Source organism: Tympanuchus pallidicinctus, unplaced genomic scaffold (assembly GCF_026119805.1).
Source record: "Tympanuchus pallidicinctus isolate F22 unplaced genomic scaffold, pur_lepc_1.0 scaffold21, whole genome shotgun sequence".
In the NCBI taxonomy this organism is placed as follows: domain Eukaryota; kingdom Metazoa; phylum Chordata; class Aves; order Galliformes; family Phasianidae; genus Tympanuchus; species Tympanuchus pallidicinctus.
Window position 1 is genome coordinate 10,285,671 of NW_026294733.1, and position 20,934 is coordinate 10,306,604.

At 48.7% G+C, this 20,934-nt stretch overlaps 1 protein-coding gene across 2 annotated transcripts in view; it reads left to right on the forward strand.

Annotated features, from left to right (window-relative positions):
• The window catches only part of FGF18 (fibroblast growth factor 18), a 65,538-nt gene extending 53,309 nt beyond the window's left edge, over positions 1–12,229 (forward strand). For both annotated transcript variants that reach the window (XM_052684944.1, XM_052684945.1), the window contains one exon: positions 11,193–12,229. In XM_052684944.1, the coding sequence (XP_052540904.1) occupies positions 11,193–11,459 (267 nt within the window). In that variant the 3' untranslated portion in view covers positions 11,460–12,229. The remainder of the gene's footprint in view (positions 1–11,192) is intronic.
• The last annotated feature ends 8,705 nt before the right edge of the window (positions 12,230–20,934 follow it).

A 20,934-nucleotide genomic window follows, 5' to 3' on the forward strand; every position in this document is an offset into this window, starting at 1 on the left:
GGACAGGAGTCTTACCTGGGTGGGGATACTGGGTGGATTAGTGTGTCTGGATCAACATCCTTCATTTTGGAACCGGGCATTTCTGTAAAGCCAGGATCTGCACAGCCTGGGAACAAGGAAGGGAGCAGAGCCTGCTTGGTGCCTTGCCTGAGGATGCTCTGCATAGGGCTGGGCTGTGGCTCTCCCAGTGCTGTCCCAATAGCCCTGAGCACTGCAAAGCTGGAGCTGTGGGGCACCCAGCCACCTGCTTTTAGTCTTCCTACAGGCAGGGGCTTTTGTTTGGAAGTCTAATGCAGTAGATGAGGTGTTTGCACTCCTCAGTGTGCACGTCCAAACCCTGCATTTTGGACTTGGGGCAGCACTATGAGTTTTGCACAGTTCTGATGCTTATCCAGGATTTTTCACGGAGTTGCACAGCATTCAGGTTGCTTGACAGAAGGGCTTGTAAAACCTAATGATTTCTGGGACCAAATGCTGAACTTGCATCAAAAACAAAACCAGAAACAGAAGAGTGTTGAGTTTAACAGCACGTGTTTTGTGGATCTCTTTGTGACATGTTCAGTCATAAACTATCCTGACTTGGCCTCTCACTTGAGAACCAAACTTGACATGTCTTTTGCTGGATCTCACTCCGATCTCATTTTGGACTGCAGTCTGGTTCTCCACGTAGGGTGGAATCAGTCCTTTTTAAAAATGAACTGTTCCCAGGCTTGTGCTGCCCTTTCAGTTTGTTTTAGTTTTAGTCATCTAAATAAACACCCCAATGGAACCTGGAACCAAACAACCTCCAACAACTCAGAATATGGACCTGACCTGAAAGCAACCTAAAGTGCCCCAAAACCTCAACTCAACACTCCAGGACTACAAAGGCCTAAAACTGATGAGATGACAAAGCCAGTTTTCTTTCAGCTGGGTGAGTGATTAGTCTGCATTCGCCTAATCAGACTTTTTTTTCTGCAACCAATGGAAAAAATCTTGATTTTTAGTACTGAAAACTTAAAAGCTGACATTCTTGTAAAATTAAAAGCAGAAGTGGAAGCTGAAATCACCCTCTTCTGTTCTCAGCCCCCAAATGTCATGAGGCTTCTGGTAATACTGCAGCCTTTCTCAGCCACTTGTTTTCCATTGCTGGGCAAGTAGAAGCATTGCATCCAAACTTGTGTGTGTGCTGATGGTATCTGCATCTGGTAACTCACTTGTAATTTCACATCTCTATGGTGCTGGACAGAAGTGCCTTGCATGAAGGAGTTCGTAGTCATCATGGCAGGGATGTTGTTATACAATTTCAGGCTGTGTGGACACACAATGATTGTTCTGTTGTGTTATTTGTGTAGGTTTAATGTGTAAAAAGCCTGGCCAGACCCCATCATGCACCTTCCCCTAAAAGGCTGTGAAGATTCCTCCTGTCTGTAGGAGGGTTGGCATGGGTACGTTGTGTTTGCATACCTGGCACACAGGAACCACATTGGGACAACTCTTGTCCTGGAGCAGCATGGCTTGGGGCAGCCAACTGATGCTGAGTGGTACCTGGCATTTCCAGGAATCCCTGCTGAGAATGGCACAGCCGTGTAATGATTCCCAAAAGCCATTTATGGTTGAGCCCAGCGAAACTACTTTCCAGTGTTTATTGTGCTGAGGCTGCCTTGGCACAAAAGCAAATGGATGTAGATGCTCAGTGGTTCCTTCAAAGAGGTCGGGGTTTGTACCTGGACCTTCGCAGCTGTTTGCTGTTAGCAATGGGCCTTGTCCTGGGTCTGTGCTTTTGGCAGCTTGTTTACAGCAGCACACTACTTAAAAGTTTCTCTGGAGGTGGAAAAGAGGGGGGAAAATGACGTGAATGTGGGGAATGAATTTTGTGGAAGGAGTTTAGATGTTCTGGGACGTTGTGGGACAGCAAGCGGCAGATGTTGGTTTTGTGGGAGAGCAGAGGTCATTTTGAAGCTCTGTGTATTCAGAAGAGGGAGAGAGCTTTTATGGATGCTGATGAATATTGAACAGCCGTGGAGGTTGAGGAGGTGGGACAATGTGCAGGGAGGAAGGGACAGATGGGAGATTCTGGAGTTGTTGGAGCTCACACAGTCCACCAGAGGTTGAGAAGATGGAAGAAGCTTGCTCATATGGAGAAGACTCTTTTATTTCATGAATGGTGAAAAGCTGCATCAATTGTTAACAGTCTGGCCTGGAGCTGTCTTTGTACATGCATGCTTGGATGCTTATGCTCTAAAGGCTGTTTGAGCCAGGAGGCTTTCGTGTCCATAGCACTGCATGGAGGGAGCTTTGTGTCTTCCCTTTGCTGCCTAGTCATCAGAGATTTTGAAGCTCTGGGTGCTGAATATACCTGCATGGTATGGTAGATTTAGGTCATAGATTACAAAATCTGTGAGGTTATGAAGTACATTTAAACATGCACAATGCTGCTGGGATTGGATTCAAGCTTAGCTGCTTTATCAGGCAGCGCATTTGTATTTTTTGGTTGTATTTCTAGCATCTTGAAAGAGTAATGTGAATATTTAAGGTCTGTGCTACGTCCTTCTGTGTTACCTTCAGATAGTGCATTCTCTACGCACCTCTGCTGGATGCCAATCCTCCCAGGCTAGTCAAGAACAGGAGGTTTAGCTTCAGCCAAACTGGGTTAGAGGAGCACCGTGACATTTGCTGTATCCTGGAAGCAGAGCTGCCCTGGGTGGCACTGGGACGTCCGGGATGGGGCTGGTGCTCAGTTCAGCACTGCACAGGTCAGGCCATGTGGTCAAGGGCCCTGGGAGTCACTTTCTAGGCATATGTCTACATCTCTGGTTAACTGAGCCTTCTCAGTACAGCCAACTGCTTTAAATCAATTAAATTTGTTCAAAAACAAAGGAAAAAGGTTGGGTCCCTTTTGGCAGCCACTCTTCTTTTTGTTTGAGAAATATGTTTTTTCGTGACACTGGTTTTATGCTAAGGAATCCCATTTGTGTGTCTGGTCACCTGAGAGACATGTAATAAGTTTCCAGTTTTTTTGTGATTCCTTTTTAGCAAACCTCAGTTTTCCTTTGTATGTTCATAAGGGCCATCAGTTCTCTTTCCGAGAATGGAGCTTTGCAAAGTCAGGGTTTGCATTGCAGAGCAGGCTTGTAAGCTTGGCTTCTGAAGCTTCTTCTTATCCTGTGGCTGAAAGCTGTAGATCTCCTCCCAGGGAAGAAATGCCATCTTCTTGAAAGCTGCGTGATAATTTAATTTAATCCTTTTTGTGTTCAAGGAGCAAGTGTCACCATAAAGCTGCTAACATCCTGTCCCTTGAGTTTCTCGATGATTGCAGCTGTGTGTCACATTGGAGTATTGCAGTTCCCTAGGGTTGAACATTAATTACAATTATTGAGAGGGGATGATCATCCCTGAGCCCTGCTCTTGCCTCATTCACCCTCTTTGGGTGGAGAGGGCATGCTGCGTGCGTCTGGTGCAGATGCTTGCATCAAATTGAATTTATTTGCTTACAGAAAAGTGTTATTACTTATAGAAAGGGATTATGTTTTCCTAAAGAAGGACAAGCCTTTAAAGCCCTGCATTTGTTGTTTACAAAAGGAGACATGTCATTTGCAGGCTGGAGCAATTCTCGATGATTTATGGGTAGCACTTGATTTGATCCTGGGCTTCTCTTTTTTCTCAGTTATATAAGTTGATGTGGAGAGAACTAACACCATCCTGCAGATAATCAATGACCATCCTTGGTCCTAAACTCCAGTGATTTAAGCTTGCCTTAGGGAAATTGATGTCACTACCAGAATGTCAGCTGATGGAGACTGTGCTTGTGTGAAATGATAACTTAAAGAGTCAATGCATATGTTTGTTTAATAAACATAAATGTAGGATCTATCAGATTTACTACAAGGTCAGCAATGTTCTGATCCCGTGTTCTTGCTCCAGTTATTGTCTAGACACTGTTTTAAAGTGTTTAGAAGTTTTTCTGTAGTGTCACGGGTCCCCACCTAATGAATGTAAGTCTACACAAAATACACTGCTGTTTTTAGATACCTTTTGTAGGCTCAGAACTAAATCTCAGTGGAGACTGAAAATGGGGTCTCTGTGGAGACTGAAAATGACTGCTGAGGCTGCGAAAGCAGAGCAAAGCCCAGCAGTGTATCTAACCAAACAAATCTTTGTAGGGATGGGTAGCAATGCCTTCCCAGGCTGTCCTTCAGTTAGCAACGAGAAGCAGAAATTGAGCTGGATCAGCTAGGTGTAGGGAACGGTGTCTGCTCAGATGTCGTGTCTGAATTGTGCCCGTGGTTTCAGGTCTCCTGCAGCAGTTGCTTCCTAAAATACTGACTTAAATGATTTTCTCTTAAATTTTCATAAAGTTCATTTAAAAAGTGATCAATGTCTCTCACTGTGACTAGTAAGTACACGTAGTTCTCTGAGATGCAGTTAGGAATTTCTATTAACCAAATGTGCGTCTTTCCAGATGAAGCCATCCCAATTTGCTCCAGTCATGAATACGTGCCCTTCCTGCTGTGCTGATAGCAGTGTATTTGCTGATATATTTGCAGCAGGTTGGGAAGCATGTCCTGATACAGCCACGGTGTTGCTTGGTTCACCCCTGCAAAGCCTGCAGCTCCCACCCCACAAGTGCATGACTGTGCCCATTTTTGCATGTTTTCTGGAATGCCTGGTGCCCATAGACAGGTATGTGCAAAAATGGGCTATACTGGTGTAATGGGCTCTTCTAGCTTCTGAAGGCAGAAGTACCTTCTCTTTGGAGAATCCCCACTGCATAGATTTTGCATCACTTTCCCTGCTTTCTGAATGCACTTAGATGTCCTGTGTACATAATTAACCTCTCTGCTGCTCTGGCAGACACTTTTATTGAACTGCCCATCATGGCTCCTAAGTATTTTCCTTGGAGAATTGGGCAGGTTCAGAGGGCAGAGAGCTGGAGGAAGCGTGCACGAGGCTGAGTAACTCTTGGCAGTTATAGATGCAGCTTCCCTGATTTACAGCCTGGGCTGGGAGCAAGAATGTGCATTTGGGTCAAGAGGTGTCTCTGTGGTCAGCAGGCCTGGCCATAAATCCTGGGTGCTGAGCATCAGGATGCATATGACAGATCTGTCCTGATAATGCCTATAAAGTGCATGAGCGTGACTGGGCCTGGCTTTCAGTGGCCTCAGCACTCAGATTGGCTGTGCTGCGAGGGCTGGTTTCCCCTGCAGCATTGATGGAGCCATGTATGCCTGCTGCTGCACCTGCCTCACTTGTCCCACTCCCTGACCTACCTTTAGTAGATGTGTGTGGACATAGAGAGGTGGGAGTGCTAAAAACTGCTATTTCAGCATGGCCCTGCCTTACCTTCCTCCACTCGGGCTTTTCCAATTCACGCCAAGTGAGTCTGGAGGCTCTGAGTGGAGCTGGGCTGGTGCAAAAGCACCGAAGTAACGTGCTTCCTGAGATCACACACTGCCATGTTCCTGCTATGTGCACAGCTCTGGTGTCTTACGGGGGTATCAGGGATGCTGGGTGCCTTTGGTCCTCACCTGGGGATGGCTCTTTGTGGCTCCTAGGGACTGCTGAGCCACACATCTCCTGGAAACTTAAGCATTGCATGCTGTCAGCACTCTGAAATGTAGAAAACAAAGGGCGGGATTTCTTCTGTAGAGTGCAGTGTGTGAACATAACAGTGCCAGCATTAGAGGGAAATTCTCAGCAGTCCTTTGAAATAATTGTGCTCCACGGGGGCACCTCTCACCTGGGGGTGGTGTGAGAACCCAGCACGGCGCTTGGGAAGTGCCTGGCTGTGTGCAGAGGAGGAGGAGGGAGGAATGCAGAAAGGGCCCTTTTTCAGGGTTTTTCCTGGCAGAATGCTGGGTGCATATGCCATTTGGAAACCTTAGGCAGGGGGGTTATCTCGATCTCAATTGTAAGGCTGAGTCTTGCCCAGCAGGCGCTCCTGGGCCGTACCGGAGTTGCTCCACACGGTTTGTTGTTTGTTCCTAACCGCCCATCACCGTGCATTTGGTCACCGCAGCCTTATCCAAGAGCTCCTGATGTCAGGGTTGGCTTAGAGGGGAGGGGAAGTGCTTGAACATAAGCTTAGCTAACAGCAGCTTAGCACAGCATTACTGGCGGGGCTTAATTTGTGCCCTGATCTTTGCAAACAGAGAAACCTTTCAGCTGTGGAGGCATCTCTCCCTGTGCAGCGTCGTTATCCACGCCGGTTGTGCGAGCTTATTGTTGCTCTAAAAGCCGAGGAAGTTTGGATTTGCCGGTGCCCACTGAGCAAGATTTGTGAAGCATAAATGAGAAAACCTGCGCCGGCCTCCTTTTCCCATAAAAAGCTGCTCAGGTGGCTTAGTGCTGTGGGCTAATGCGGAGGAGGAGGAGGCGGCTGTGCACCTGCTAGTGCTTTGGCTGGGGCTGGTGGCAGAGCTGCCACGAGGTCCCCCCAGCAGCAAGCTGTTAGTGGCAGCGGTGCCACAACAACAAAGGGCCCTTTGATCCTTTCCATTTGGAGAACTTAAAACAAGAAAGCAAAACTACAATAAGGCCAAGTTGGGTCATAAAAAGGAAAGCGGGGAGGAGCACCAAAGCGTGCCGGAGTGTAATTGCAGAAGCAGCAAATGCTTTGGCACTTAATTCTGCTTTAGTGTCAGTTCGGCATTTCGTGTTTAATACTGGAGAGACTGTCGCCAAATGCTCTGCACAAACAATCCAGTGCTCCTCAGTATGTTTGTGGTGCTTGGAGAGACCTTGGCTCGAAGGCACCTCCCCAAGCTCTGCTGCCTTCCATTTCCCATGGGCTGCAAGTCCAGGCTTTGTGAGCAGTTCCGTGGCAGACATGTCCCTTCCTGGCTCTGGGGTGACTGCTGCTGCTCAATCTCTGTGTGGTACAGGAATTACAGTTGCAGCTTTCTGCTTTGGTGCTGGCGATGCCCCCATACACCCCAAGCTCGCAGCAGTCAGTCACCGCCGTGCTCTGCTGAAGCCTCTGCTGTCCTGCCTGCCTTGCTGCCCTTCTGCTCACTTCTTTGCAGGCCTGGGTCATGCTTGAGAGCTGTCTGCAGAAGGTGGATTTCAGGTTGGGTATTTTATAGGTTTATCACAAGGCTGGCTAACAGCTGCCGTATCTAACAGCTATGAAGGATAAATTTAAAACAAAAAAGAAAAGCTCTGGATGGTTTCTCTGGCAACAGCTGAGGTCTCAGGAAAGCCATTTCTCTTCTCTTTCCAGCGCTGACTGTGGGTTTTGGTGCCAGACTGAGATTCTGTCCCACAGCCCTTCCTGCTGCACTCCGTGGTCGTGGCCAGCTCCTGGAGGCAGTGGGCAGCGGGCAGACCTGCTGGCTGAGAGCAGGGAAGGGCTGCTGCACACCACTCTGCTTTCAGAGCCAAAAGAAGGAAAACATCATAAGCTGTTATGCAGTATTGGGCTTTTCTCTTTAAAACTTAATTTACTTGCCTAATTGCCTGCAGCCTCAGCTCCCTCCAGCTGCAAAGGTGGATGGGACAGAGCGCTGAGCTCCCACTGCTGAGCACAGTTGGCTGTTGGCTGGGAGGTGTTTGGTGACTGTGGATGTGCTCCTTGTGAAGGCAAAGCTTTTATTTGTGCCACCAAAAGCTGACACTCCCAGGATGTGCTGGATCAGCTCAGCCTGCCTCTGCTTTCCTCAGCCCCAGTCCCGTGCCTATGGGCTGTAGGACAGAGGCATCCCTGGTGCTGCTGAGGTCTGTGTCCTCCCAGGGCAGGATCCCAGCCAGAGCTTTGCAGATGGGCTTCCTCTCCCTGTGTTTTCCTTGTGTGCATCCCTTGTGCTAGCTGTGCTCCTTGGGGCTGCCAGGGCAGTAGGGCTGTGAGCCCTCCCGCAGCACTCAGCAGCTCCTGCCTGGCTCTCTCCTGTTTATCTTAATAAAGCAGAAAGTTCTGAGTTTTGAAGGCTGATTGCTCTGTGAGGTGCATCCTGACTGCTGAGTATGCATGAGATGCACCTGGCAGCATCTCCCTGATGACATCGCAGGGGTGGATGCAACCCTGTATTGGTGGCAGATGTGTCATCAGTGCTCCAGAGAAGGGCAGGCAGTCTGCTTTTTACCTGGTATCTTCACCTGGAAGCCCCTGGTGCTCGGCAAAAGCCATCTCCCTTTTCCATCCATCTCTGCAGTACAGAACAGAGGAGGTAGGGAGACAGACCCAGAGAGGGAGCGTCGTGCTGCTGTTTGAGCAGGGACGTGGTGAAGTGACGGGCACCTGATGAAAACAAGGTGACAAGAAATACTGAGAGCCCTTGTAAATTGTTTCTTGCCCCAATTGTGGGTCCAGCTCTCCATGGTGTAGGTAACGTGTGTGAGTGATTTATGTGCTGTTGGGGAGTATTATAACAGATGCTGTCTTGTAAGTATCTGAAAATCATTTGTCTGTCCCAGGCGTGCCGTAGCACGTACAGGAATGCTCTGTTTGGGGAAGAGCGAGCTCCTTATCCTCATTTATCTCGAAGTACTTGTAGATGTTGCTGTAATTTCATGTTATCGAATCATTTAGCTCTTCCTCTTCCAAAACGAAATTATTTTATCTCATGCACTTTGTTTACTTCAAATTAGCCCTGAGGTTGGCCTCGAGTTGCACGTTGTTATTCCTACACCTCCCGTCTCTGTCTTAGGCACTGCTGGCAAATTTGAAGGTATAAGTAAATACTTTTTTGTTATGAATAGAATAACTTCCCCCTCCTACACACACATTTTCTTTTAATTCCAGTCTTCGTTTTCCATGAGAAACTGACATTGCAGTGCAAGCGGAAACCTCCCAAATTGCACGAAAACGCCGCAGTTCTCCTAGCAACAAGGTCAGGGCTCAACGCCAGGGCCTTTCTGTGAGCGCGGGGAAACGGCCGCTCCAATTACCTGCTGCCCTGCAGTACAGATTTGGTCGCTTCATCAGCACCTGGGCTTGGGTGGATTTGAAAGCCAGCCACGGTATTGTTTAAAAGTTCTCCATTCATTGGTGAAAGGTCTGTAGTGGGCTGAGCCCTGAGAAACCCGGGGCTGGTTTTATGGCTTCGCATTGAAACCCGGTGGAACCCTGTGGTGTCAACTGATTTCCTCTTCCCCGCTCATGTGGCTTTGATCAAACCCAGGACTCGGAGAATGACCCCCCCAGGACCTGAAACCCTGCGCTTCGCCCACCTCTGCCATTCATTAAAGCGTTTTCAGGCTTTGCATTGTGGATGATAAAATTCGGACCTTTGTGCCTGGCGCCGGGTGAAGCTTGCCAGTTGTATGGCCGAGCTCAGCCCCGTGGGGTGTGCAGCCCAGGTCAGCTGTTTGCACAGAAGGAAGCCATCTAGCTCCTTCTCTCACACCTTCTGCCTGGTACTGCCCTGCTCTGTTGTGTGCTCTTAATGAGGCCGACATGTGGTAACGAAGCCCCTTCAGCAGGGTAGTGCTTTAATGGCTTTTGGGTTGGCGTACCCCAGGCTGTGGCAGCGCCTGTTGGGAGCAGCCCCAGCATCCAGCCCCACTGCAGCCCAGTGGGCTCCTCACCCCAGTGACCTGCAGCTGTGCTGCTGTGCTGCTCAACGCTGCCTTGGTGTCCCCGCAGATGTGATGGAGACGGGGCCGAAGGAGCTGATACTGCTGCGTTTGTGCAGGAGGGAGAGAGTTTGTTAGCCAGCATGGGCTTGCAGTTCTCTCAAAAACCCGAATGTGACTTCATTGGAGAGCTGGATTGGACTGATGCCATGCTGGAAATCTTTCCTTTGGCTGTACTAAGCGTTAGATCGAGTCCTGTCAGAAACACTGTAGTGTGTTGGTCACTGTCCAGAGCCTGTGAAACACCCGGGACTGAGATGGCATCCAGGGCTGGATGAGCCTATAGCTACTTGTTGTCTTCTGATGCCCAAACCCGAGTGCTGCTCAATGCTCTCAGTGCAGCACCACTAAATCAACAGTTAAAGGACAAAATGTATTTTCAGACATGTGATTATAGATGAAAAGAATTTCCTCTATGCTGAGTGATTCAAATGTGCTACCAGGTGACACTGCAACTCCCCACAGTGCTGCAGGTGCTGTAGAGTTTGGAATCCTGAAAGCACCCTGAGATCAGTGCATGGTCTCTCTCAGCACACAGGCTTGGCTCTGGCTGAGCCAAACCCTTCTTGCTGGAGACTCAGACCAGTGAGTGCTTTGAGTCTGGGTGCTGTCACATTGGCTGTGCAGTGGTGGGGAGGTGGCTTGCACTGCTCTGTGTCTGAGCAGCGGTCCTGGTGGGACAGGCAGGGTGCTCAGGGAACAGGAGGTCTGACCTCCAGTTCTACATCTAAACCTGGCTCCCTCTGCAAAGAGGCGAGCCATTTAAGGATGTGAGATGGATAGGGGAAGGCTGATACCCTCCTCTCTACCAGAAATGAAATCCTCTTCCAAATCCTGGAAGAGTAAAGCTGTATATGTATATATATGTAAATATATGCGTCATCTTATACATCATCCCCTTTGGCAGTGAACTTAGTCCCCAAGCTGTACTGGCTTGGGAGGCACATGGGATGCTGACCCATCCTGGAGGAACTGCAGGATGCTGCACTGCCAGGGCTGGCTTCCACCTAACCCCAGCCTGCAGCAGCAAGCAGATGGGGTGCTGAGGGTCCAAGTGGGGTTGGGAGCACAGCACGTGCCTGTGGCCCTAGCCATCCACCTGTCTTGCCCTGGGAGCTCCAGGCATGGTTTATCTGCTCGCTGCCATGCCTGGGATGCTGCAGGAGCATCCAGTACCATCAGGCATTTTTGAAAATATTGAAAATATATGAAAAGCAAGCAGTAGAAGTAGAAAGTGTGTCATTTGGCCTATGTGAAGTTCTGTTTTTTCCTGATAAGCATGAGGTTTTCTTGGAACAAGTTCAGTTTGTCCTCCTTTCTAATGGAAAACGCAAAGCAACGTGTCCTGCGTTGCTTGCAGATGAAGGAGCTGGATGGGACACGCTGCTGTCTGTGAAAAATCTCTCTGCCCTTGGATAGGAGTGCTCAAATAGATGGTGAACTGACGTTGGTTATGTTTTGTTTTTTCCTAAATCATTTCTGTTTCAGCTGATGGTTTGTTACTGCTCCTGTTAGCGACGTTTGAACCAAAACCAGGGTTCAGGTGACTTTATTTGTGCCAGATTGGGTTATGGTCACTGAGCTTGCATTTGGTTAATGATTGCTTTCTTTTTTTTCTTTCTTTTTTTTTCCTTTTTCAGCCTGATGGCACCAGCAAGGAGTGCGTCTTCATTGAGAAAGTCCTAGAAAACAACTACACGGCGCTGATGTCAGCAAAATATTCAGGCTGGTATGTTGGATTCACCAAAAAAGGGAGGCCACGGAAAGGGCCCAAGACCCGAGAAAACCAGCAAGATGTACATTTTATGAAGAGGTACCCAAAGGGGCAAGTGGAGATACAGAAACCTTTCAAGTACACAACAGTCACCAAGAGGACTAAGAGAATACGACCCACCAACCCCAGTTAAAAGTAGACGAAACAGTGTCACAATAATAAACCACAAAAAAAAAAAAAAAAAAAAAAAAACTGCACCAGAGGAATATTTTTACATTAAAAATAAGGAAGAAGCTCTATTTTTGTACATTGTGTTTAAAAAAAAAAATAAAAATAAAAAAAATTAATAAAAGACTAGATGGCAAACGCTGGGGAAAAGCTGTTAGGGATTTATTGTGACTTGAAAAATGAAATGAACTGCTCTATTTAAATTGACTTCTTGTTGTTGATGACACACAGGTGCTTATTTCTCTTTTTGGAAAGGACAACTTTTCAAGCATATCCCCAGAGGAAAAACAAAAAAAAAAAAACAAAAAAAAAACCAACAAAAAAAAAGTAATTATTAAAAATAAATAAATAAAGCCAAAGAAAACCAAAGTTCTTTCCCAAAGTTACTGAGACCCTGCCCTGAAACTTGCCAGTTTTGCAGTAATCTATTTATTGTCTGCTGCAAGCTGGACCGAGACAAGATGGTGTGTGCCGCAGTGATTGAGTTTGCGTGGAGTCCTCGACGCATCGATCTTCTGTAACCTTTCTGACGACATAAGGTGTCACGGCTCCGTGATCCTGCATTACGCTCAGTTCTGGAGAATGCTGCTAAATACATTCAAGTGACTACAAAATGACCTAGTACACCAATGATAAGGGAATATTTTAAAACCAGCTATATTATATATATTATATATATATAAGCTATTTATTTCACCTCTCTGTATATTGCAGTTCCATGAACCAAGTATTACTGCCTCAACAATTAAAAAAAAAATTATTTAAAACGCATGTATATATTTTTTGCTGTTCGTGCTTCGTTCCCCTTGCTGAGTAGTTTTTTTTTCAATGGCTGTTTACCTTTGATGTGAGGGCTGCAAGGTATATATTTGGGATGGCTTCCCCACTATAAACGTCATTGCCGGTTCTGTAATTCTGCTTTTTGCTCAGTACTGTCTTCTTTCTTCTCCCTCACTGCTCCCAAAGGGGAGGAATCTTATGTGGGGCGATGGGCCGAGAGTGGGGAAACACGTGCTGGAGTTTCTCAAGAGCAGGACTTACATTTGATACTTTTCAGCCCACTAAATATTTCCTAAAGCCTTGGCCAAGGCAAAGGTAAACTGGAAAATTAGCATATGACTCAATTAACACGTACTTACGCGTGGCTTGTGTTTCCTTTGCTGGAGCTCTGGAGAGGTGCTATTGGTTTCCATGGAGTCGACAGGATTCAATATTATAACTTTTAAGACTCATCCTAACCCCGACCAGCCCCCAGACCACTCCCTGCCCTCCTTGCCTCACGTGTTTCTCCCCACTTCTGGGTGCTCTGCTCCTCAATGCGGCCCATTCTCCTTGTGAGACTTCAGCAGAGATTTGGGTGATGTGGAGCCATGTGTAAGCACAAAGCGCTCATCTGTGTTTGCAGACAGCGTGTGCTGACCCTCCTGGTGGAGCGGGTGAGACAGCATTGAATGGAGAGCAGCAAAAAGAAGGAGGACAAAATGGTTGACCTCAACTTATAGCTGAAAAGACGACCAAGCACCATTAAGGAAATGCTCGCTTGCTTTCTTGCATGCGCACATGGCTGTGCTCCCTGATTCCAGCCAGGGCTTGGGATGCTCAGAGCCGCTCAGAAAGCTTTTTCTCGTTAATCAGAACGGCTCTCCCAAGAACAAGCTTTCTCATGATAACTTTGAGAGCTGCAGCCAAACCCTGCAGATCAAAGCCATTTGGGTGATGGTGCAGATAAGCATGCAAACTTGAGGATGCTTATCTGAAACAAATCTCCAAACTTTGCAAGCTCAGAGAAAAATGAGCAATGCTGAGTGGGGTCACTCCACGCTGCTTGATGGCAAGCCAGGCAGCACTGCAGGTGATGCTTTACCTGCAGCCAGCACGTGCGGCTGCTGGGCAGCCCATCTCCATTCTGACTGCATGGGAGCTGCCCGCAGCTGGACCTCGCAGGATGGCAGCGTGCTGGTGGATATGGCTGGTGGGTGCTGGAGGGCTTTGCCAGCTCAGTTCTGCCTTCAGATTGATGCGTGTGGGAGAGATTTGGGGAGAGTTCAGAGGAGCGCTGGGGGTGGGCGACTGGGAGCGGCTGTAGATTGCTGTGTGAGTAGCTCTGAGAGGAGAAACCCAGCTGATTTCCAGGGGAAGAAAGGGCTTACAGGTGTCCTTTTTTTTTTTTCCCCTGGAAATACAGCCATGGCTCACGGCACCCAGGATCACTGTCAGCATGATAGGATTATAGGATTTGTTTGCCATTGGGCAAATCAGGAGGGGTGAAGGCGTTAGATGTTGGAGAAGGACCATGTGGGGCCAAGAGTTGGGGGGATCTGCTCCCAGTCCCACAGTGTGCACTGGGTTTGGACTGGCACATGGGACCTAGGGGTCGAGCAGTCAGCAACAGGGCCTCTGGCACTCGTATCATTGGGTCAGAGAAATGTTTAGGGGAAAGCAATGAGATGGGTTCCTCAGGCTGTGAAGTATCAGCACAATGAAGAGACGGCCATGTTCACCTGGGTTGGAGCCTTCTGAGAGATTTTTTGGCTGAGGATGGTGCATATTGAGAATTTGTGTTTGAACATCTGTTCCTGACACTTCATTAAAACAACAGCAACAAAAGCAGCAGAAAAGATGAGAAGAATTCATCACTAGGCTCCCTTCAGAGTGCCTTCACAAAGGGCAGAGGGGTGCTCAGGGAAGGAGATGTTCAAGAAATGAGAAGAAAAAAGGGAAATCCATCATGTGCCAAGAGCCAGACATGCCAATGCTTGAGGCCACCTGGGTGCTGGTGCTGGTGTTCCTGTGGGTCATGGTGTTCCTATGGTTGGGTTGTAGTGTTCTTATGGCCAGGTCACGGTGTTCTTTGCTTGGGTTGTAATGGCTGGATCATGGTGTTTCTATGGCTGCATCATGGTGTACCCATGACTGGGTCATGATTCTCCTATGGCTGGATCATGGTGTTCCTATGGTTGGGTTGTAGTGTTCCTATGGCTGGGTCACAGTGCTCCATGGCTGGGTCTACTCCATGGGGTGGGAGGCCACCAGCAGGCTTCAGCCCACTCAACAGTGCTCTGCTGCCCTCCATGCTGTAGAGAAGCAGCAGGTTTTCTGTCTTTATTTCCTCCTTTCAGAAATTCTTCAGGCTGCCTGGATATGATCTACAGTTCTCTGTGTAGGCTATTACCTTTCATTTACTTTATAATTGAAAACTGTTAATGAGAATTTAATTACCATTGTGGAAATAACCTCAATAGCAAGGCGTGTAACACTTAGATGATTGCTCGAAGCAATCGATGGTGTTAATGTGTGTGGAGCTTTGGGTGGGCACATTTTAAACAAATACACTCCTTAATTGAATTTAATAACAGCATATTGTAGCTGCTGCTGCAGAAGTAGGACTGGGTTAGTCGTGCTCTCACAGCAGGGATCAGCTTGTGGCATGCTCTGGTAATGCCGCAGTTGAACCAACTGTGGAACTGGGCCTATGGTGTGCCAAAATGTCTGTCGTCTGAGAGGGGAAACTCTGGGAGTCCAGAGAAGATGCCTTTGTCATCTTTGACTCAGCTCACAAGCACACAGCTCAGAAGAGGTCAAGTTTGGGTGAAGCAAGCACCCAACTTACACAAGTCTATCACCATGGGCTGCAGGGCTACAAATGGCTCCATGGATGCCCGTGGTCCATCTTGGGCTTATGGAGCATCTCAGTGCCCCTGCGACTGCACAGGCTCCAGCTGGGCCCTTGGCCTTGTGCTGTGGGAGATGGCTGAGTGATTGGTCTTCCCAAGGAGGGTTCCTCCACCATCAAAGCTCTGACCCAGACCGAGCAGGTGAGATGGGTTGGATAACACAAACCATACGTGAGCTTTGCTTCAAAAGCACGTTGTGTTACCATACTCAGCCTTGAGAAATAAGGTTCTATGATGGGAAGTAGTGCATGTGTGTGGGGGGGGCTACAGCTGTGCTTCCTTCCATTAGTCTCCAACCAAGGTACCTGTCTGGGAAGGAAGGAAAGTGGTAGCAAACTATGGTCCTCATGTCCATCCCTCGGCACCAAGGGAAGGACGGAGCCTGGGTAACCCCAGGGAAAAAGCCTCCCACCCCCATCCCCTCTCCTGCATTAAACGTTGCAACTTGTGTCTGCTGCGAGGGAAAGCAGGTATATTCCTATGCAGAATTTCCTGATTTCCTGCCAAAGGGTGGAAGTTTACACTTAAGATTCACAACAGCTGTTTCAAGTGCCGCTGTCTCGTGCCAGCCATACCACCTGAATGGCCAAGGGATATATATAAAACTTCAATTATTTTTTGAATGTTTGTTGTTTTTCATTTGGAGACGGATGAGAAGAGATTCTTCGCGAATGATGTAACCTACATAGACTCTGTTATTTCCAACGGTGTGAGCTGAAAAATTAGGGAGGAAAAATCAGGTCAAACTGAAACTTTTCTTTTTTAAGTGAGACAAAGTACTGGGTGGAGAGATTTGGGTTTACCAAAAACATTTAATTCAACCTATTCAACGTTTTATTTCTTCTTTTAAATGTAGGTGATTTGAAAGGGAGAAATGAGAAATGAGAAGCCTCACTTTGAAAACAAAAAAAGCAGTATTTTGTGCTTAAAGAAATCTCTCTGCTTATTTTCCAGTGGAAACTGTTTTCAAAATCTCTGAGTAGGTCTAAACCCCCTCTCTAAAGTGCTGTTCCTGAGTTTGTTCCTCCACCCCACTGCTCAGCAGTGTGTCTGTGCCCCATGTAGTGCCACCTGCAGCCCCTCCTGGAGCCTGCTGATGGTCCCAGCTGATCCCACGAGCTCTGGGCCATGAGCAGTCCCTGCGGTGACCCCCAGGAGTCAGGAGTGCAGTCACAGAGCACATAGATATGTCACTGAGCATCCCCGTGCTGCGAGCCCCGCGCCGCAGGAAGCAGAACTGGATGACAGCAGGTTGGGAAAGCAGCAGCTGAGTTTCCCAAGCCACATCAAACCAATCTGAAGAGAGATGAATTGGTCTGCTTGGGTCTGAAGGATAGAAAACACCACCTTCGCTTGGAAGAAAACAACGGTAGTGGCCAGGAATAACAGAAGATGTAACCGCATAGCAGCCATCAGTGTTGGCTTCCCTGGGCTGCAAAGCACAGCGGTGGGAGCTCTAGGTGTGGTTGGAGGGATGGAGCTGGGGAAGGGCAGCACGCAGCTGTGGGCACACTGAGCATCCCTCCCTGCCCCAGTAGCCCAGACCTGCTTCCCTGCCTGGCATTCACACCTGTTAGGGCAGCCCTGGCCTCGGGAGGGCCATTTGCTATCAAAACAGGCAGTTTTGAGCCCATGGTGGGAATGCTGGGAGAAATCTGTGATTTGGAAGTTTCACCCCAAGACTTTCCAGCTAAAGGATATGGAGAAATGTAGGCATTTCAGGATGTTCTCATTGCATCTCTCCATCAGTACTGGCAGAAATCTGCCACTAGCCACCTTGGCATGCATGGTGAAGAAAAGGAGAAGGCAGTGGATTTGGGATGGTTAGTGATGCTTCCTGGTTCAGAGCAGCGCCCAGCTGTGGCCCACTTGGGAGATGCTTTGTGCAAGGCAGGAGGAAGCAGTGTCAGGAACCATGGAGCACAGTGATGGTGTGAGATGGGCCATGGCCCAGGGCACGTCAGTGATACATTAGTCTCTGGGAGGTAGCATGTGTTACTTTGATCATATGACCATATTTGCCTGAATCGGAATGTACAAATCTTGGCTGGGGTTTACAAAAGAGCCTAAAGGAATTAGCTGCCTAACTATCAGTGTATCCGACACAAGCAAATAGTGAAAACCCTTCCACTTCTTCACGGCATTGCTTCCCAAGGAGAGACAGCTACGTGGAGCCTGAATGTTGTTTACAGCAGTGGCAGGCTTTGGGGCTGTGATCATCACTGCTCAAGAGCTTTCAAGAGGATAAAATGAGCCTCCTATTATAAGGGCTGAAAATGATCCTAAATGAATAACACGCATACAGCTTTTGCAGGCACACATTTTTGAGACATTGGAAATGTTGGCACATGCAAACAAACAAAAACACATGTCTCGGGTCTCTGGTTTTCATAGATTTCTGCATGCCATGACATTCTGGGGGGTGGCATTGCCAAGAACTAATGAACCAGATTCCCTTGGCCTGCAGGCTGGCTTGGGGGCATGGGGATGGTGAGGGGAGCTTTGAGCTGGGGGCTGGGAGTAGTAGCCACTGCCCATGGTGGGAAGCAGCAGAAGGGAGGCCATCCTCAGCCTCCTTCTCAAGCAAAGTGTGCAATGAGGAGGCTCTCGGGAGGCACCTGAGCCAGATCTGCATCTCTCCTTGCCCGAACACTGACAGGGCATGGAGCCTGGCTGTCTCACTGTGGCTTTGGAAACCCAACACAGCACCCCAAATAATGCGAGCAGCTTCAGGCAGAAGGTTTTGGTGAGCTGTGGGGCAGTGATAGCAGCAATGTTGGTGAGTGCCATTAGAGCCATTAGAGTGGTGAGACCCAGCTCCCAGTTCTGCATCCCTGCAGACCAGTGCTTTCCGTCCCGCCCATCTGTCTGAATTGCTTGGGAAAGGTAAAATACCATTTCCTCAGGGGTCAGATATTTTGGAGAGGGAAGAAAGCAATTTGTGGCTGTGTTGTCTGCCTGATCAAAAGTGTTACCGGGCTCTACTACACAATGTGTGCTCCTTAAACCAGTCCCAATTAGCCCTTCTTGCTAATGCTGCGTTTCATTCCTGGGAGACTGCACTGGGAGAGCTGTTATGACTTTGTGATTGTGCACATACCTTTATGTGCTTTCATTCTTAATCCCCTTTTTGCAGAAGCCAAAAGGTCTTCCAGCCAAAAAGGAAATCAAAACCTTTTGTTGGCTGCTTCATAAGAATTAAGGGTGGGATGAAGGTTGTAGCAGGATCTTAATTAGCCATTGTAAATAACGAGAGCGGCAGTGCCTGCAACCATATACCACCTTGGGTTGAGATATTGTCAGACCACACAAAGCTAGGTGAATGGGCAGCACAATGGCAGCTAACATTCACCACCAGCAATTGCAGGGCACGGCACACCGCGAGGAATAGCTCGAGCTCGTGAACCTCGTTGGGCTCCAAATTAATTGCAACTGTTTCTACTGAGCCATCCACAGCGACTCCGAGGTGCTTTTCCTTTTTTGCTGTTGGAAATGTAAAACAAAATATGGGGATGGTTAAAGGGAGAGAGGGAAAGTATTCCTGATGTGGGGAATCTTGAGGAAACCCTTGCTGGAGAGCCGGGCTCTGTTGGATATCTGATCTCGAAGGGGATGGAGGGCCATAATGAGCGCCCAGCGGCTGACAATGCAAACGATTAGAGGCCTGTGAGGGACTGCTTTATGGAGAGGTATTGAAAGGACTTCGCCCGCCTCATTTAGAGACAGGAAAGTAATGAATAGTCTAGACTACATGGAAAGTGAATGGGGACCGCCTGCTCACCTGCTCCCAGAACAGGCAGGGGAATTCGGTGAAAGACAGTGAACTCCGAAACTGGTATGGGGACCTGTTCTGGGTTTGAGGGAGATGAATGCGGGGCATGGCAAGCAGGCACTGGCACTCACTGCCAGGCAGGTGGGATGCTGCTTGCTTGTCTGCCTTGGGCTGGTGACATTCTGGTGACAGCTCAGGTCTGGGATGGGGACCAGGATGTGAATTTCAGACCTGCTCCTTGTTCAGGAGGGACTTGTGCAATGAGAATCCTGCCCTGGGGCTGGAGGGCACCTTAGCTACCGTGCTCCCCTTCCTCACAGTGAAAGCTGTGGTGCATGCTTCCTTTCTCAATACATTTCCACCCCTATAAGAAGCTCCAGAGCCACATTTTCCCCCATGGAGGTCTTTCACATCTGCTTGTGGTGGGTTCCAAAGGATGTTCCATGTGGAAAATTGGCTCCTTTTGCTGACATGGCATTGGGTAGGGGCTGGAGACAGCCAACAGCCCTGCATGCATGGGGCAGCCCAGCTCTTCTCCAGGTCCCACAAAAGCCATGCCAGCAACCTAGGTGATGTTGGTTCCATTACAGGATTGGAGAAGCCTTTTGATCTTGAGCATGGCAAGCTGTGTTCAGCTTTGAGCCTCCAGGCTGAAATCTTCCATTGCCTGGAGGCTGCGGGTGTGCACATCCCATCCACTGGCGTGCTGCAGGGTGTCTGGGGGCGGCCCTGAAGAAAGCTGAGAGGGGGGCTGGGTGTTTTGGGACCCTGCAGTGAGCAGGATGTTGGTAGGTGGTCTGAACCCGGCCCTAATCTCCCATCTGCTGCCGGAGCCAAGTGACTCAGGCTGCAGGTTCGCTTCGTACCTATGCAAGGTGTGACCCGGCACTGCGTCACCAGCTGGAGGAAGAGAGCAGCCCCAGCCCCTCACCTGCCTGGCCACGAGCCCTGCAGGAGCTCTTCTGCCTCCTTTGGGCTGCCTCCAGTGCCTGAGGATAACCCCGAAGTGTTGTAAATAGCACCAAGGGTGGGGGCAGAAAAAGCAGGTCAAAGGGGTGGGAGGGAAATGAGCAGCAGTGGCGGGGCTGAAAGCTTCCAGAGCAGCAGTGTTGGGTGAGAGTGAGAGCGTGTACAGCTCTGCCGGGCTCTGAGCTCAGAAGGAGGGCTGCACCCATTCCTCCTGGCACCCACCACGCGTTTGGGTTCATTATCTGCTCCTGGGGTTTCGTTATCGGCTTCACATCCGACCTGCAATTTCTCTGTTTTGAGAGCGCGGCTGCTGGAGAGCAGAAGCATCCTCCTGGAGGGCAGGGACACCTGCTAGAGAGTCTCTGCACCCACGTGGATCGGGGGTAAATTGAGTCAATTATCTCCCGCATCTCTGTTGAAAGTGGTAGTTAATCCTTTCCTCTAAACCTTTTATCTGACATTAAATGGTCATTAGTTTAAAAGAAAAAGTTAAGCTGACTCTCTTTCCAGCTGGAATAACCTTAGTAATTGCAGTGAAATGCACCGAGGGCATGTACTGATAACATTGTTTTAGGGGACAAACAAAAACCACCATCAGTTCTGCATTCATTACTTTTCTGGGCAGATGAATAAACGAGCAGGACTTGTTCCCCGTGGGCCCATCGCTGCGTGTGCTGTCAGACCTTCCTGGAAATTTCCCGGGTTAGAAGAAACATTTAAATGACAACCAGCCACACGTTGCTGGTGGGAGCCGTTCCCAGCCCTTAATAAAGAAGCAGTCTTCGGCATGATGAGAAGGAACAGCAACACCTCGATGCTCTCAGCCCAAAGCAGCACCCAAAGCCCTGCTGCTTGGCTGGGAGATGCTGGTGGGACCCCTTCCTGATGCAGCTCTTCTTTATATAAAGAAGCAGCCTGGTGCTCGCTGTCTGCCCTCCTCATTGATGCTTTTCGGCAGTTCCAATCCAGCCAGACTTGACATTAGCAGATGCCAGATGAATATTTGCACAAATGTTCACCAGCGA